General features: G+C 37.8%; 1 protein-coding gene across 3 annotated transcripts in view; it reads right to left on the bottom strand.

The window, feature by feature from the left end:
- The window catches only part of LOC134535781 (uncharacterized protein ZK1073.1), a 328050-nt gene that overhangs the window by 223105 nt on the left and 85403 nt on the right, over positions 1–19542 (bottom strand). Inside the window, exon 1 of one of the 3 annotated variants that reach the window (XM_063375041.1) lies at positions 18877–19026. The exons of the other annotated variants lie outside the window; for them this stretch is intronic. Coding sequence (XP_063231111.1) covers positions 18877–18897 — 21 coding nt within the window. The 5' untranslated portion in view covers positions 18898–19026. Of the gene's footprint in view, positions 1–18876; positions 19027–19542 lie in introns of those variants that run through there. 3 annotated transcript variants of the gene reach the window in all.

Here is a 19542-nt window from a genome sequence, read left to right as displayed (position 1 = left end):
CCCCCTTCTCGCTGGCTTTCGTCGCACGAGAAATTTGTCAACAGTTTCCAGAGTGCTTACACGGTATACAAACATGTTACTCTAACGCTCCCGCTTTGTAATATATTTTATAAATTTACTTATCGTTAATCGCTGTCGGTTGTGCGGGTTGCACTCTACACGGCGTATATAGGTGTTACTATTTTTAATATATCTTTTCGTCTGCGTTTTTTTATTTTTAATTACACGTCGCTGTTTTGGACTGGGTGCATTCCAGTGAGTTTTTTCTTTTATTTTATGTATGCTTATTTGCGGTGCGCGAACAGGCTTACAGCTCCCATACACGGCATTTGTTCAACATTTATTTAAATTTATTTCTTACACGTCGCCGGGGTGGTTGGATTGCATTCCGGTGAGTTTTTTTATGTATGCTTATTGGTACATGTCGCAGAGCGCTATTTGGATACACGTTTTCCTACACAGGAGTTTGTTCAACATTTATTTTAATTTATATTTCTTTACTTATCATTACACGTCGCCGGGGTGGTCAGGTTGCATTCCGGTGAGTTTTTTTCTTTTATGTATGCTTATTTGCTATTTTTTTTATTACCTAGTTAACTTTTGTAAATTTGTTTCTGGCATTCATGCGGCATCTAGATTTTATTTTTAATTACTTAACGCTACGTGTTAACTGTAGGGTTTAATTTTTGCTTTTAGCGCTTCGTCCAACTGCAGCACCGTAGGGTCCTAACTATGCTTATTCATGCTATTACTATGGCATATGTTATCTGGTCCAGTACTATCAAATGGTGATCTACGATTTTAAAGTATGCTTATTTTTATGTCTTTACAATATTATAATTTTTAACTATGCTTATTACTTCAAGCATATTTTAAGTTACGTTTCTCGCTCTCCTCTGCGACATTAAAGATGGCGGTGTGTATGTGGCGCTCCATTTGGTCTTAGCTAGTATGGCGGGGATTTTTAAGCATGGCTACAAATGATTTAGGCATAGCTAGTATGGTGGGGGTTTCTTATATGTATACTTGGGGGTGGGTGTTTTGAGCATACTAGGAGTGGGGGTGGCGCCTATAGTTTATTTTTTTATTATTATTACCTCTGTAACATACGTAATTTGTTTCTGGCGATCGTGTCGCAGCTACATTTTATTTCTAATTACTTAACGCTTCGTGTTAACTGTAGGGGTCCTAACTATGCTTATTTTCAGTTTTTCCTAATATTATAAATTTTAAATATGCTTATTACTTAAAGCATATTCGTGAGCGGGCTTCTGTTAATAATTTAAAGATATTATTATGCTTATAATATGATGTGGGTATTATAATTACGCTGGTACATGTCGCAGAGCGCTAGTAGTTTATTTCTGTCGATCGTGCCGCATCTACATTTTATTTTTAATTACTTAACGCTACGTGTTAACTGTAGGTGTCCTAACTATGCTTAATACATTCCTGCTCGCCGGCGCAAGAGCGGCGCTCTCAGCACGGCGTTTGTAACTCGACGTAAAATAATATTCATTGTCCTAACTATGCCTATTTTTTTCTGTTTTCATGGTACTATTAATTTTGACTATGCTTAATACTTAACTATATTTACAATATTATAAAATTTAACTATGCTTAATACTTAACACATTGTTTGCACAATATTATATATTTTTACTATGCTTATTACTATTTGAACGTTATTTACCACAATAGAGGTACTACATTTTTTAGCTATGCTTATTACTTAAAGAATTTCCCTACACAGTGTTATTTTAAAGACATTATTATGCTTATAGTATGATGTGGGGATGATAATTGCGCAGTTTATTAGTGATGCTCCAGCGGACAAAATCTCGCTCTCTGCGCGAGGTTTTGAGGTTATGTTTATTTAGTCATAGCTAATATGGCGGTGTTTGTTTTAAACATATTTTTTTTTTTTTGGATTTTTTAAAATATGGTGGGGTTGCTTTTCGAAATTTAACCTTGGCGACTTAAGCATAATTTCTTTTCGAAATTTAAGCATAGCGATATTTTATTTCTTTTCGGAATTTAACGGTTTAGGCATAGCTAGTATAGCGGGGATTTTATTTATTTTTTTGGAAATTTAAATATGGCTGTTTAGGCATAGCGACTTAAGCATAGCGGCATATATATATATTTTTTGGCAAATTTAAGCATAGTGGCATATTTCTTTTCGAAATTTAAATATGGCGGTTATTTCACAATTTCTTTTCGAAATTTAACAACATGGCGTTTAAGCATAGCGGTTGGAAAATGTAAATATGGCGGTTCGATATTTTATTTATTTATTTATTTTTGGAAATTTAAAACATGATGGTTAAGCATAATGGTGGGGGTTTGCTTTAGGCATACATCAAGGCGTCAATTGTTTTACGAATACAACATGGCGGCGGTTGTGGAGTGGCGGGGCATTTAAGAATTTTTTTTTCGAAATTTAACGATTTAAGCATAGCTAGTATGGCGGGGCTTTTAAGCATATTTTTCGAAGTTTAAAGACATGGCGGCATATGTTCGTTATTTAATTCCCCATACTTCATCTGGTCCCGTGGTCTAATGGTCAAGGCGCCTGGCTCCTAACCTCGATGTTGGTGCGTCCCAGGGATCGAATCCACCCACCACCCAGGATTTTTTGTATATAATAACCGCCTTCTGAGCGACGGTGGCGCGCTCCGGTAACTAAAGGCTGAACTAAGATGGCGGTCTCCAGCAGACGGAAAAAAAGATGGCGTCCCCCAGTGGCTGTGACGGTGGCGCGCCCTGGTAACCAATGTCAACAACAATGGCGGCCCCCATGAAACAATATGGCGGCCCCAGGCTGGTACTGGCGCAATGTTTACATTTCAATGTTAACATCGTCCCAGTAACAGCCTACTCCCCCTACTCATGGGGCAACATAAACATAACACAGAGTAATAGAAAACTCTGGGTGTAAGCCAGCCAAGCAGGTTTTCTTAAAGACAGCTCAGAAACAAACATACGTATTTATTGAAAGAACGGGAGACCGTGTAGTCACACACCAAATTCCAGATGTGAGCGCTGATCATTTCATTAGTATTCATTTGAAGTAGCAAAACTAATAAAAATAACGTTGAGTTAAAAGTGAAAAAAAAAATTGTTTTATGGCATGGATTTACATATTGTATACCTTGTACTGTAATAAAATATGCCGCGATCTATGGCCCACTATGACGACACACGCTGTATAGTATAGTAAACAACAATATCACAAGCCTAGATCCCTGCATTTTTTTTCTTTCAATTGCAAAACCAAAATTAAAAAGAAAGTTTCGTTTACAGTCTGTTTTTTCTTCACAAATCAATACTTCATTAAAAATATAATAAATGAATCACCGTGTTAACCAAGTGACTGGCGACCTAAACATTTCAACAACCCAACAGTAGTGCACAACTATCAGACAACATTCTGTCACCTCAAACATGAAACCTATCCCAATTATCAGAATAAATATAACCTAAAGTAATAAACTTGATAGATTACATTATAAAGGCTTTCTATAATGAATAACAATTCTTCAAGACTTGAAATGTCTGAAATGTGCTAACTTTTCCTCTGACTGTTGGCCTGTCACTAAGGCAGTGTCAGAGGAACCTGGTGTATCGCTGATCTGTGTCACCCTGAGTGTCACCTCGCGCAACGAACCACAGTTTCGCCACGCAACAACTGCCGTCCCGTGTTCCGACTATCTCTGCGAGAAACCTGACTCGCGGACGAGTTGTTCGGAAGTCACGTCCTGCGACACGCGACACGCTCGACGCCACCTCGCCACAGGCACGGAGTATCAGGCCATTTGCCTAAGTGCAGTTTGCCTAAACATGAATTCGTTACAGCGATTTGCCTAAAGTCATTTCGCCTAAAGGCGTTTTGCCTAACGTCTAAGTGCCTAACGGCTATTTGCCTAAAGGCGATTTGCCTAACGGCGTTTTGCCTAACTACTATTTTCAAACTACGTTTTGCCTAAAACTAGGCAAAACGCCTTTAGGCAAAAGTTCACATGCCCCAGGGCACGCCTATTTCACACGGGCCGCGGCGCGCACTGGACTCTGTAGGATGCTTGGGTGGTTCCCCAGCCAGTGTTCACTGGAAGCACTCCAATCATCAAAATTTAATTTCAGTTTTATATTAATATTATTTATTTTTTAAATAATCAAACAGTAAATTATTTTCGGATATCCAAACAATTAGCTCAGTAAACGTTATAAATCATCTGTAAAATACCGCACATACTCATATATTCTTCTATTCCCCGATACCGGCTATTAATATGCGTAAATATTTATAAGTATGCATACTACTGCATACTTAAAGACGCAAAGTGTCTCATCCTCAGATTGCAGTATGCGTCTAAATGGGTATTTACCCTCTCTTTCCAATGCACGATTTCTGCCATTAGCACTGCCCTTGTTGTGGTGTGCTCTGTTCCCAGATATACGCCAAGGAGCGCAACCGTTTACATGTATATGTCATGAAAGTTTTAGGGGAACTTTCCCCAGTACCGGACGATCCCCAGTTCCAGACAGTAGAAGGTTACAAGTTTCTCCACTAGATAACAGCACTTGACGGTCATAGGCAGGTAGAGTTACACAAAGCAATTGTATAGATAGCGCCACTTGGTCGTATCTCTTGCCGTAGTTGAGTTATTCGTTTTAAAGTGTGGAGGGCTTGTTTTTCATACTACACAGTTAATTTTTGAACCAATTTTTTACCTTCTTTAGGTAAGTAAATTGTGTTTATCATATTTTACTTGAGATTCCACATGTTTAGAGATAAAAAAGCTGTATTGACATTGAGATAATTTCGCTTAGGGTTTAGTCATTTGCAATGTTTTGTAAACTCTCACGTGGCCCCAGTACCGGACAGTGGCTATGTTCCCAGTACCGGACAGAAAAAAAAAATATCGTAAAAAACACATTATAAGTATTGTTTGTTTTCAGGAATATTTTGAACCGATGGCAGCAGCCAAAAAAGGAAAATGGGATGAAGATAAAATGAAAAAAGCTTTATATGATGTTTTGGCGGGCATTTACAGTATTAGAGAAGCAGCTGGACATTTTTCTGTGCCTAAAAGCACATTAGGAGAGCGTGTCTGTACAATCAAACAAGGTAATTCTGTTAAACTCTCGCCTTCAATGGGTAGATTTCGAAACACATTTAATGACAGTTTAGAAAGTGATCTCGTTGAACATCTTAACACCTGGACAGTTTTTTCTGGCCAGTTAATAAAAAAGAACTGTTAACCTTGGCATACGATCTAGCTGAGCACTTGAAATTGCCACATCAGTTCAACAAAAAGAAAAAGACTGCAGAAAACAAATTTTATCGTGGATTCACTAAACGCCATCCTGAATTTTCTCTGCGCTGTGTTCAATCCACAAGCCTACAGAGAGCTCATGGTTTTAACCAGGAACAGATGAACAATTTTTTTTTCCAAATTAGAAGAGCTGACAAGAAAGTATTCTTTTCCTCCAAGCAGAATTTTCAACTGCGACGAAACTGGTGTCAGTGTTGTACATTCTAACACATCGAAAGTTTTGTCTCTTAAGGGAAAAAACAAGTTAGCAAGCTCACATCGGGTGAACGTGGAAGGAACATAACTGTGATGCTTTACATCAATGCTGCAGGGGATCTGTTTATCCCCCCTCTTTTTGTGTTTCCCAGGATTCGAATGAACACAGTATTGACAAAAGATGCACCAGATGGAAGCACATTTGATGCTCAAGAAAGTGGTTGGATCTCAGTATCAGGATTTCTGAAATGGCTGAAGTCAATTGTTGAGAAAGTTCACCCATCAGAACAGAGTCCAGTTCTGTTGGTATTGGATGGTCATAGCACTCACAAAGACCTGCAAGTCATTCTGTATGCCAAGGAACATAATGTTCACATGTTGAGTTTACCCCCACACACCACACACAAGCTTCAGCCATTGGATAGAACAGTCATGAAACCTTTCAAAAATGCATTTAATTCAGCATGTGAGACAAGGATGTCCAAGTATGGAAGACAAGGTTTGAAAATCACTGAACAAGATATCTGTGGATTGGTAGGAAATGCTTTCTCAAAAATATGCAGAATGGATCTAGCAAAATCAGGATTCGAATGTACAGTGATCTACCCTTTGAATAAAAATATTTTCACTGAGCTAGATTTTCTTCCAGCATCGAAAATTAGTGTAGGTCCACTGACAGAACCAGAAAATAGAGTAGGCCATTGTGAGGTCTCTGGCCAACATCTTGAAGAGACTAGAGCTTCAACTTCCAACATGCAAGTGGCCATACCACCTCAGCACACATATTTGGTTGACATGGCTATTCCCTCCACTTCCAAGGCCTTACAAAATGCCATTGAGAAGATTTCTTCAGTTGCTGGTGATTTGAAGAGGAAGATCATTTCAAGGAAAAGGAGATGAGAAAAAGCGAAATTTTGACTTCTACACCCAATAAAAAACTGCTGGCAGACAAAGAAGAAATTAAGCGACTGAAAAAACTAAAAGCAGAACAAAAGCAGAAGAAACTGAAAGATAAGGAAGGACAACTATTCAATAAAACGAATGAAACAAGTGAGGCCAACAGAATGTCTAAAAAGAAGTCCAACTCAGAAAATACAATCGCATAAAGGAGACTTGATTTCAACAGAGAAGTTAAGGAAAAGAACACAACGGATGATGGTTACGAAAAGACTGTGTGTGTTCTTTGCGGAGAGAATTTTGAAGAGGACTGGGTTTAGTGTTGTACCTGCTGTGGTTGGGCTCATTTTGCATGTGCTGACAGTGACCAAATAGCATATTTTTTGTGTGAACACTGCCAACAATTAGAAAAGAAATCACTTTGAAGTAAAACTGTTACTTAAAGTTATGTATTTTATGTCTATATGTAATGTATGTTGACTTTATATAGTATTTTTGTGTTAGTAAAAATGTGTCCGGTACTGGGAACAGGTTTTTGAAATATCTTGATTAGCATGGTATTTGTAATCTTAAAATAACACTGTTAAACATTTTTTGATCGGGTTATTTTTGTATAAAATTGTACCTCATATATCTACCTATCGCTAGTAATATAAATTTGTTTCATATGTGTAAAGGTTCTAAGAAATCAATTTTTTTGCCTTAGGTGTCCGGCACTGGGGCAAGTTTCCCTAAATCTGTATCTGAAACATTAAATTGATGCATTACATCAATAGCATAATCACAAAATATTCAATATTTATTTCTAATGAGACGTAAATGAAATATGTCGTCTTGGGTCTAACCTTTCAATCAGAAAAAACAATTATATCATTTAGTTAAAAAAAAATTGGCTCTGTTTAAGCATAACGCATAATTAAATGGAATGCCTTGTTGATAATAGTGACCGACAACTACAAATAGTTTCTCCTGTGAAATTATAATTGTGGTTTAACCTTGACTTCAACTGTAATAATACTGCCAAAAGACAAGGTTTTATGGTTTTAGGAAATAAAACAATAGACAAATTAATCTGAAAAGAAAATTAAACATAGCACACGATGGTACAAAATAAGCCGGGTGCGGGCACGGAGCCAACCGCTCGCGACCTGCTGGCGACATGGGCGCTACGATGTGAAGGTGACACAGCGTGATGGGGCCCACGGACCGGCTGAAATGCTCGGGTTCGAAACGTCTCCCGTTGAGGAACGAGACTCAAACTCCCCGCAGTACTATCAAGCATTGGATATGCTGGTATATATTACGTAAACATAAGGATGGGTACACACGAGCTCTTGCAGCATATCAAATACCTCGGCCATTGCTTGTCGTTAGTTACCCACAGCTAGGAGTTACACATAGTAATGTCAGAAACATTCAGGTGGATATAAGACTAGATATTTATTGATGCAGATTGCAGATACAAATACTATTTCTGCAATATTAAAACAACAGGGTGTTCATCCAAATCTGTAATAAATTTTTTTCTCTTGGAGCTGACTTGACTGTCCCGCGGGTAGAGCAGTTTCCCGTAGCAGTTGCACAACCCTGTCCACAGGTCGTGGGACGAGGCAGTTTTCGACCCGCCAAGTATCCTCGAAGCACGAGCTAAGGCACGCCTCTCCACTGCGCGAGGCAATCCGTCTGCAATGCACTCGACTGTCGCAATCTCTCGCACGAGCACAGGCGATAAGGTAGTAGCTGTCCGTAACGCGACGCTCTGCGTGGTCAGCCAGATTCGGCGGGCGATTACGAAATCGCGCTGCGCAACGCACGCTCCGGTTTCCGAGGACGATAACAGATTAGGAAGAGATACCAAAAAATCGATTGGCGGGAGAAAAAAAGAAAGAACGTGTTAAATAAAACCCTACATGCTGATATAACAGAGCCGAGGTTCAAGGATAGAGTAAAGCGAGATTTACACATAATTGGGAAATTGTATCTTTTCTGATTGGCTTTCTGCAAACAGTATCGACAAACAATAAACGGCGAGCGCTACTTCGAAATGACGGCAACATCAAAGTTCAGGTATTTGCAAACGGAAAAGTCTCCCGCGAAATTGTTGTTCTTTTACAAAAGAAAACTAGTTGGCAAGAAATAGATTGTAATACTAGAAAGATATCAAACTTGTACAATAAAAAACTATGTATATATATATATGCATGTATAATTCCTGCCAATATTTTGTTGGATTCTCCATTTTATTTTTCCTACCATTTATGACAACACTTCTATTAGTTTTCTCCATGTGCTCCTGGTTATTCCTGGCAAAACTTCTACTTTACTTAATGAGATATGCGATTTTATACAGAGTTACATGTAAATAGTGAATTTCAGTTAATAAATTAGCGCTTACAATAATTTTATCAGATGGTATTCAAATAAAAAAAAATCATTTCTCAGTCAGCCTTCTTAAGGGGCCCGCCTCGTCAGGGGTGTATGTGTGTTAGTGAGGCGGGATGATAAGCGCGACGCTCGCTGGTGCTTCCAGCGCGGTATAGCATCTAAGCGCAAGTCTCTGAACTGACGCGCAGTCTTCTCGTCGTCAATGGATAACTGTGAAATTTGAGCGGTGACCGTATTTTTATATTACGGGGAAATGAAGATAATGGTGTAATGCAAGTCCCTTAAGTGCTTTAAAGAATCGGTACCACTTGTTTTACACCTAAAAATTACTCTGAAAACATGCGTTTCAGCCATTTTAACTCTTCTAGAAATACAGTTTAAAAACATGATCCAAAATTAAAAGTACTTTTCGGGCCTCAGCGAACTCTTAAATGCTTTTCGTAAACATACCCCACTCGGATATCTTGAGTAGTTTTGAAATCGCGTTGTTTTTCCTGAAGCTCTGCACACCGTGTGTGTGACCAGGTAGGCGGGCCCCTTAAGACGGCTGGCAATCACTATCATGGAATACGAACTTCCTTCTCCTAGGTGTCGAGCGAAGCCTTCATTCTCTTGCGATCGTGAGTGAGCATCCCGCATTTCATATGAAAAAGCGAGTGTCTATAAAATGTCAAACGAAGAGATTCATTACTTAGACGATTACTATGAATTAAGGCAGCTGAGAAACATTGACATGAGACGAACTTCCTTCTCCTTGATGTCTAGCGAAGTTCTACTTCTCTTGCGATCGTCAGTGAGCATCCCGCATCCCACATAAAACAACGACTGCCTGTACAACACAGCATGTGGCATTAAGTGATGCAAGAATCGGGACTACTTGCCACAATTTATTTACATGAGATAAATTAACTATCACTGCTAAATGTAGCTATTGTAGCCAGTGCCAGCCTTGCAGACTCGTATCCTCGTAGCCTTGTAGTCTTGTAGTCTAGTAGTCATGTAGCCTTAGAGCCTCGTAGCCTTGAGACTTGTAGATTCATAGCTTCGTAGTCTTATAGTCTAGTAGTCATGTAGCCTTAGAGCCTCGTAGCCTTGAGACTTGTAGATTCATAGCTTCGTAGTCTTATAGTCCTGTAGCTTCGTAGTCTCTTAGGCTTGTAGTCTAATAGTCTTGTAGCTTCGTAGCCAATTGGCCTTGTAGGCAAATGTTGTTGGAATAGTTAGGCCTAAGACAGCTGGAGCAAATGACTTCAGGAGCTAAAAACTGTTGGAGCCAAAGTCCGTTGGTATCAAAGACAAATGAAGTCAAAGATAGTTAAAGGCATTGTAGCCTTCTGTAAATTGAAGATCGCATCCTACTGAGCAGAATGTTCGTAAAAATGTACATCATTTTCGTTAAATGTACGAAGTCCAGCTTGTATTATCGTATACTACTGATGTAATCGTACCCCTGTGATAAGATCATATCCCTGTGGCGAGATAGTACCCCTCCGATGAGATCGTTTCCTACCAAGTTGAATTTACGTACAAATGTATGTCTTTTACGTTAAAAGTGCTTCCTTTTTGTCAAATGCGTGTCCAAATGTGCTTTCTTTTTTTTATATATAAATGTGCTTCCTTTTCTTGATTCTACTTCCAAAGGGCTGCCTTTTGTCGAATGTTTTTTTTTTTTTTCAAATGTTCTTAATTTTCGTTGATTGTGTTTCCTTTGTTATTGTACTTCCGATTGTGCTTCCTTTTTTGATTCTGCTTCCGAATGTGCTTCCCTTTATGTTGTTTGTGGTTTGGATTGTGCTACCTTTTTTTTATTCTGTTTCCGATTGTGCTTCCAAATGTGCTTCCTTTTTTAATGTGCTTCCAAATGTGCTTTTCAAAATGTGTTTTTTAATGTGCTTACGTTAGTTACGTTTTGACGAATGTGGTTTTTATTTATATTGTGCTTCCATTTTGACGACGAATAAGCATCGATAAGTCTGTACTCAGGACATGATTGGCTTCGTTGTGCAGAGACATCTAGTCTATGCGCCTGTTTAAAATGTTGGTTACGTATCGGCGAATAGCAAATCTTGGTTCGGAGACGCTTGGCCTATACACCCAACATTGTACATGACCTGGTCACGTGGTTCGGAGACGCTTGGCCTATACACCCAACATTGTACATGACCTGGTCACGTGGTTCGGAGACGCTTGGCCTATACACCCAACATTGTACATGACCTGGTCACGTGGTTCGGAGACGCTTGGCCTATACACCCAACATTGTACATGACCTGGTCACGTGGCTCGGAGACACTTCGCTTATGCGAATGATTTTGTACAAAAATGTTAAAAATGTTCGCCGAGTATCGACGAAAAATACCTCTTGGATACTAACTGGATGTGTTTGACTATCAACTGGATGCGTCTGGCTACCAAATGGTTGTGGCTGTCCACCTACTGGACATTCGTGCCTGACCTTGCCATCAACTTGACGTGTTAGCTTTAACAATGGACTGGTCGTGTGTGCCTGGCCATTGATCAGACGTGCTAGCGACCAACTGGGCGTAAATTGCCACCGACACCTGTTTTATATTTTCGAGTAAGGATAAATAATAAATAAATAACTCCTAAATTACTATAAAATACGCATTGTATAGTAATTGTAGGTATTAAAAAATAAATATTGATGTTCTTAAATTTTAGGCTATATTGCTACAAAGACTACGTTTTCCTCGTTATTCAAACTATATATCTATATGAGAATATTAATATATTTTATACTCACTTTTTACTGCACAGTAATCGCATACTTAAGATATAAAATAAAAATTGAACAAAAACACAATTTTAACACTGTATAAACACATTCGATTCACATATGTACAGCACTAATGTACAGGGCATAGGTGTGCGCAGGACTTCAGCATTGGTGGTGCCAGATTACACAACAGCCCTGTCATTCACGGACCCGAGCCTAAAGCGGGGGGTCCGGGGGTCCTCCCCCGGAAAAATTTGAATTTGAAAGCGCAAAATGGTGCTATTTAAGGTGTTTCCGAACAAAAACATTAAATACACAAATGTAAAATTTTTAATATTTTTTATGACAAATTATGGCTTTGAACAATATAATCACCAGGAAAACTACTAAACTATTTACAGATTTAAGCTTTGTTGAGCCATAAAGTAAATTGCACAAATTGTTTGCACGGAATTCATGCTGGTGGCTTTGAAAAACCGTACTTACATGTTTTCTGAAGACACTAAATAAATGCTAGAAAAAACATTCTCAAATGTTAAGTTTTAAAATCAACAAATCAAGGGAGTTTTTGTAACATACCTTAAATATGTAAAATATTAAAATAATAAAAATACACAAATAAGAGTGGGCAAAAGTTTTAACTTTTGGAATACAACAAAAATGTTTTGTCGGCGAATGCATATAAGTCATCGAGTAAGCCTATCCTTTAAACTAACTAAACTCTCTCTCTTTTTTTAAATAAACCCTGGCGGACGGCGGCTATTATTCCGTGCGCCTGCCGAGTAGAGTGAACAGTGGACACCGAGCGCGCATTCTATGTAATTCGAGGAGAACTAGGAGAAGTATTTACATTTCAGAAGTTTTGTAGCTGCGGCCCGCGTGTACAACACAAGTAATTGCAACTGGCTTGTTTCCGTGTGTGTAGTTGTTTCGATTGATAATTGATATACTGGTAGTGTTATGAGCACATATATGTAACTCGACACGATTGGAAAACATATTTTTTTGGTAATAATACAGAATTTTGTAAGTATGTATTATTTCTGCTTGTAAAAAACAAAATAACGTTAACCCTAATGGTGGTGCCAAGGCACCTGTGGCACCTACCGTGCGCACGCCTATGGCTACAGGGACTAAGACGCGTAATGGCTGCGCGCCTACCACTAGGTGTGTTAGTGTGTGTGTAGGTGTGTGTGTTAGTGTGTGTGTTAGTGTGTGTGTTAGTGTGTGTGTTAGTGTGTGTGTTAGTGTGTGTGTTTAGGTGTGTGTTTAGGTGTGTGTTAGTGTGTGTGTGTGTGTGTGTGTGTGTGAGTGTGTTAGTGTGTGTGTGTATTAGTGTGTGTGTGTTAGTGTGTGTTTGTGTGTGTTTGTGTGTGTGTGTGTGTGGTGTATATACACACACATATTCACGTCACGTGACCATGTCGATGACGACTTACATGAATGTATTCCCTATCCAAACCTTCCTATAGAAGTTTTCACTTCAAACACGAGTGTTATTTGTGGTTAGCGAGACAGCTGTGGTGAGATGTCTTGAGATGCGGCTGTTGCTACGCTCTAGCAGCGCGGCAGCGCGGCGTGCCGGGTGTAGTTTCTGTTTCCGCGCGAGTGCTCTGTGGTAGTGTGTGGAGCGTCGGGAGTTCTGCTTCGGGCTTGTCTAGCGGGAATTTTGTTTACCTGGTTGGTAGTAGCAGGGAACTTTTGTTTTGATAGTGAGGTGGCTGTTGTTCAGGGTAAGCCTACGATTCACTCGTCCTTCTGGACATACCCGAATACTCACGTTGGCAAGCCTTCTTTCAACAGACTAGAGAGCCAAACGACCGATCGTGCTTCTTCGGTTTTTTTTTTTTGTTCATTGTAAATAAATATACAACTCATGATAACTAATGGTCAATTAGGTTAGGTTATCTACATTATAAATAAGTACTTTAAAACTTTGTGGACAGTTGATTTGGTTAGGATAGCTACATTAAAGATAGGTACTGTGAAAAGCGAGCATAAACTTCGGGGATCTTCGGGTTTGGCTCTCTCGTCTGTGAAAAGAAGGCTTGTCAACGTGAGTATTCGGGTATGTCCAGAAAGACGAGTGAATCGTAGGCTTCCCGTTGTTCAGCTGCCAGGAGAACTGCCTGGATGACGTGAGGAGTAACATGTCGGAGGAATAGCGATTTTACCTGACTTCGAGCTGCCATGTAGTGAGGAGGTTAGTTTGTAACGACTGATGCACTGCTGGAGGAGATGGCTAGTTGCGGCGTTGACTTTATGCTCGTCGAAACAGTGTTAATGTTTAGTGAGCCAAGATGATATTTGTCTACGAATACTGTAAAAAAAAAAAATTATTGTCGTGTGCTGCATGCTACGAGGTTGGGGCGTGTCATTTTGCTTCCGGATTCGAAATGTCTTGTATGTGAAGAGAAGGCATGTTGGCTTTAACAAGGCTTGTTGGATTGGCATGTCTCATGCCCGGAGTTTTCCGTGGGAGCTGACGAAGAATTTGACAGGTTTAAAAATCTGAATGTTTTGGCTTTAAACCTGCTTGTTCCTGCGTATCGACAAGTAGTGTTAGACTTGTAGTTGGTTTTTAAGCATACTGTCGGAATTTTCGGCTGGGATCGACTTGGAGAATATCGCCATACTTTATTTGAAGAAAAGCGAGATTACATACCTGAAAAGTGGAGGTAGGGAAATATACTGGTAGTTTTATATTTTCCTGTCTGATTGTAAAAATACTATTTACTGTTGCCGGTGAATTGGCGTTGGGCAACTGACTTTTTATGCAGTTAACGGTTCAGTATATATAGTTACGAAGTAGTATAATTACATTTACAGTGAGCAGTATTTATTTATTGTTTTAAATGTGTTTTAATTTAATGAGCCACCCAGGTGATGCATCAGGTATATATTGGATCGAATTCCTGCTGGGGAAAAAACTAAATATAACACTGAACAAATTATTGAGATAGCTGCATGTGTCACTAATTAATTTTGTTGTATACATTAATTTTTTCGGGAAAATTTAATTGTAGCTTTCGGTTTAGGAACACATTTTAGGCTTTGTAGTAAAAGTATTTAAATCGTTTAAAGATAATGAACAATAATCAAAGATATATTTTATATACATATATATTTATCAAACTAATTATTGGTTCTTATGATGCATATATAAAAATATTTAATATGTAATGTATATCAGGCACCTACTTACATAATAGTTTGATACAAGGATTAATAGTTGGTTACCTTGATTTACTTTACTTGATTGCATAGGCCAACAATAAGTTTTTTTTTGTGTCTAGGATTTTGGAACTGAATTTAGCTATATTTGGGGCACTGAATCTAAATATTAAATTAGTTGTTTTTCTATCAGCTCTACTTTTTGAGATAAGCGAAGCTTTAAATGTGTTCTATTACACAATGGGAACAAATATGGTTCGATACCAATTGCTCATTCAGCGACAATGAAAGAAAAATTTAGCACCATAGCTTTGGTTTTGGAGAAGATAAGGTATTGTGAACATCGATGGGTAATATGTGTGGACTTAAAATGCTAAACTTTCTCCTCGGACAGCAATGAGACTACACCAAATAGCCTTGCTTCTTGTGCGTCTGGGATAGCTGAGACAAAACACACCACTAGGTTAGACAAGAGTGGCCCAAGAGAGAAGACATGGTCGTTGGAGAAAAAAAGTTACTTAGTTGAACGAGAGAAAATCATCTTTCCTCCACTGCATATCAAGCTGGGTCTTCGGAAGCAGTTTGTAAAGACTCTTGATAAGGAAGGATAGTGATTTGCATTTATAGGGGGGCAATGCCTCACTTGAGTAAGGAAAAAACTAAAGCAGAAATATTTAACGGCCCAGAAATAAGAAAATTCTTTAAGGACCAAGCCTTCGTAATTTCCATGAATGAGGCTCAGCAAAAATCATGGACTTCAATTGTTGCAGCTGTCACATCCGAAAAGCAGAAAACCATGGTAAACGATATGCTTAAAAAATTTTAATCCCTTTAGTGTAACATAAGTATTAAGCTACACTATTTAAACATCCACCTGGGCCGTTTTCCTGAAAATTTAGAAGCCAGCAGTGAGGAGCAAGGTGAAAGATTTCATCAAAATATTAAAGTTATGGAGGACCACTATCAAGAAAGATGGGATATGCACATAATGGCAGATTATTGCTGGAGTTTAAATAAAGGACTGTTTCAAGATATATTCAAGAAGTTCACGAAAAAGAATCTTCCGAAGTGTTGAGTGACTAGTTGGTGCCATCGATGGCACCAGATTCATATGATATCAGCTCCAAATACTCCGGCACCAAAACTATTGTTGCCTGTGCTATTATTGAGAGAAAATGAGGCAAATGTGTTTTTTTACGTCGATGTTATTATTTCACCTTACTGATAAAATAAATAATAGTTTAAAAAACTATAAAACACGCTATATATAGAAAACCAAACTAAAAAAAAGAAAATAAATTTTAATAAATTTGAATTAAGAATAGTGTCAAAAATTGTTATAAATATAAATTAATAATAGTGTAAATAAGAAAATAATGTATTTTATTTTTAAGAAAAACGTGAGGTGCATGGTGTCAATACGTATATAAATATTTTATTGACAGATATGAGTAGAAGGATTATCATTTCGATAATATCTTAAAAAGCACCCCACGATTTTTTTAAATAAAATACATTATTTTCTTATTTACACTATTATTAATTTATATTTATAAAAAAATTTGACACTATTCTTAATTCAAATTTATTAAAATTTATTTTCTATTTTTTAGTTTGTTTTTCTATATATAGCGTGTATTTTAGTTTTTTAAACTATTATTTATTTTCTACTTTTTAGTTTGGTTTATTTATAAAAGTGTTTTTTTCCCCCTCAATTTCTTCCAGGTAAAAATCCTTAAACTGTAAGTTTTTCTCTCTATCCAAATATGTTCTTTGATATATCATCTGTCAAACTTATCCATATTTTCCGTGTTTGATGTCTTTTATTTAATGATTTATTGACCTTGGCATAGGTTAGAGTATTTGTAACTGCTTGGTGTAGATTTGCAAGTTGGTGTTCGAGTGGAATTTCAAAAATCTGCCCATCAGGTGTAGCTAATGAGGTTATACAAATGGTGTTTGATTTCCCATAAATGCTGTTGGTTTCACAGCAAAATCAAACCTCAAATTTTCCATGTTTCGTGAAATATTTGCATAAAATGTTGTTTTATAATAATGTTTCACTCTTGGTTAATTGGTAAAATGAAACAAAGACGTAATTGTGTTTCTCTATTTAACGAAAGAAACAACATTTAAAGCCCTTATTTCAGTTTTTTTTTCCTTCATTTTTTTACAAATATAGATAATATTCTCTTCAAGAGAGTATATATTATTCACAATAATAATAACCCACTCTCACTTTTCATTTAATTAAATGTCACAATATTTAGTAGGCTTTGTTTATATCGCGCCAAAGACAAACTGAAAGAAAAGAGCTCGCACATGAGCGAAATGGTTTTCTTTACATATATATGTCTTTGTTTCATTTTACCAATTATATAAATTGACAAAAATCTTATTTTGCAAATTTATTAATGGAATAATCTTATCAAATTAGTGTATTGTCATCGGTCCTCGATAAATCTACAAAGTTCCAATGAAATCTGGCCGTTTAAAGTGGGTCAAAATCGCACCCAAAGAAGTCGGTTACAAACATACATACAAACAAACATACAAACAAACATACAAACAAACATACAGGTGAAGCTAATATAAAGCGTGCATTTCAACAGAGCCTATTTACCTGTAAACATATTGTATTTGGTCTTGTGAGTACTTAATATTTTTTGCTGACTTGCAAGTAAGTACTGATATATTACATGAAGATATTTTGGCAATATAATTGGCTGAGAAATTTTCATTTACAATATTTCCTTTGTGAGAAAATGTGTAACCTCTTAGGTGTGTTTTTGAAGTATTTTAAAATTACTGGAGTAATTTTAAATTTATTTTACATAAACTGGCATGGATTTATATTTTAGGGAGAATGTGCATATGTTATGCTGTGGTATCAATGTACTTATGTGAAGACGCATTGTACGTTGCCCGTTGCTACCTACCTTGTAATCATTTTGCTGATGAGTAAAGTAAAATATTTGTGTTGATTGTCCAATATGAGAGCTCAATAATTTTGAATTCATATTTTAATTTTTTGGAAGTTCTGTTGAGCTGTAAAGTAACTTTGTTGTTGTTTGATTTAATTTTTGGAGACCTCATATTACTGTTATGAGTTTGTTGATCTTTTGAGAACTTAACAGCAACTAAACTTGCCTGATATCAACCTAATATTTTCCATCTTTACTACATTTTGCCTTTATTGTGAAGAGCGAAAAGGTAGTGACATTATCATGGCAAGAGCAAAAATTTTGAACGAATAGTTTCATGGCCTGATCAAGAAGGGTTAGCGAATAGTTTCATGCGTTTATTATAGTTATAAAAATCAGTAAATTTCCATACTTGTTATGTTAATGAATAGTACACTTACAGAAACATTGTCTTTTATGTCGAAAAATTATCTAATTTCTGTATTTTTTTTAAGGTACAGATTTTATTTACAGAATTATATATTTTTTTGCTAACCACAACAAAAATATTTTTCACTTTATTTATAAAAATTACAGCAGCCTCGTCACGATTATAAATTCATAAAAATTATTCACAATCTTTTTTAATAAACAAAATTCAATTAAATATTAATGCCAGTTATGGTTTTTTGTAACCTCGCCGCGTTTTTTTTAAACTTGTCATATATTTCTGGAAAAAATGTTTCAAGGGATTTTTCCACAACATTACTCTCAGTTTTATTAACTACGAAACTATAATATTCTCGTACTATGAAACACTTCCCAATTCCACAACAAGTAGACAATAAGCTTTCTTCGTTTTGGATACACATATATGTATTTCTTTTTCTTAATTTGTGAGTGGTGCTGAAGTGGAGAAATTCATCGTCTCCAAATCAAACTTTGTTCATGTGATTTCCTACTAACAGATTTGTGCATATTTTCAGGCGTGTCTGCGCATGCACACATTAGAGTGACATCATCTCTTTTAGTACAGTACAGAATTGATCAAACATTTAGTTGATAAAGAAGTAGGTTTTAAACTAAATGCCCTCAGTTGTTATGTGAAAATTCCCCACTTGCCAAGTCTTAAAATAGAAAAACCATTAAATCAATATATCGGCAAAACAAGCGAAGTTATAGTTAACAGTAAATTATAAACCAAGCCATGGCCGAACAGCTTGCCACAAGGAATGTGGTTGCCTACCTGCACGGCGCCGCTAGGCATGCTGCGAGGTGACGTCACGACACCACAGGCACCACAGGCACCACAGACACCACAGAACTCGCTGTGCTGACGAGCTAGGCACAGGGACACGCGCGCCCGACGGCTACATGAGACCGACTGACGCGCCGCTGTGGTATTTCGGGCGGCGCAGCTAGTCTGCCAGAAGTTGGACGGGGAAGTGGGTTGAGGAACATGCCCGGGCTTACCAGCTGGCTCGTGCGAGCCCGCGAGCCCGCATCGTGCAGCACAGCACTCTGAAGCAACATGCAGCACCCTGCAGAATCATACAGCACCTTGAAGTAACATTCAGCACCCTGCAGCACCCTGAAGCACTCTGAAGCAACATGCAGCACCCTGCAGAATCATGCAGCACCCTGAAGTAACATGCAGTACCCTGAAGCACCCGGAAGCAACATGTAGCACCCTGCAGTACCCTGGAGAAACATATAGCACCCTGAAACAACATGTAGCACCTTGCAGAATCATACAGCACCCTGAAGCAACATTCAGCACCCTGCAGAATCATGCAGCACCCTGAAGCAACATGCAGCACCCTGCAGCACCCTGAAGCAACATGCAGCACTCTGAAGCAACATGCAGCAACCTGCAGAATCATGCAGCACCCTGAAGTAACATGCAATACCC

This window comes from Bacillus rossius, chromosome 10 (genome assembly GCF_032445375.1).
Source record: "Bacillus rossius redtenbacheri isolate Brsri chromosome 10, Brsri_v3, whole genome shotgun sequence".
Taxonomy (NCBI): domain Eukaryota; kingdom Metazoa; phylum Arthropoda; class Insecta; order Phasmatodea; family Bacillidae; genus Bacillus; species Bacillus rossius.
Note: the sequence above shows the minus strand (reverse complement) of the source record. Positions and strands in the feature narration are given on the sequence as shown.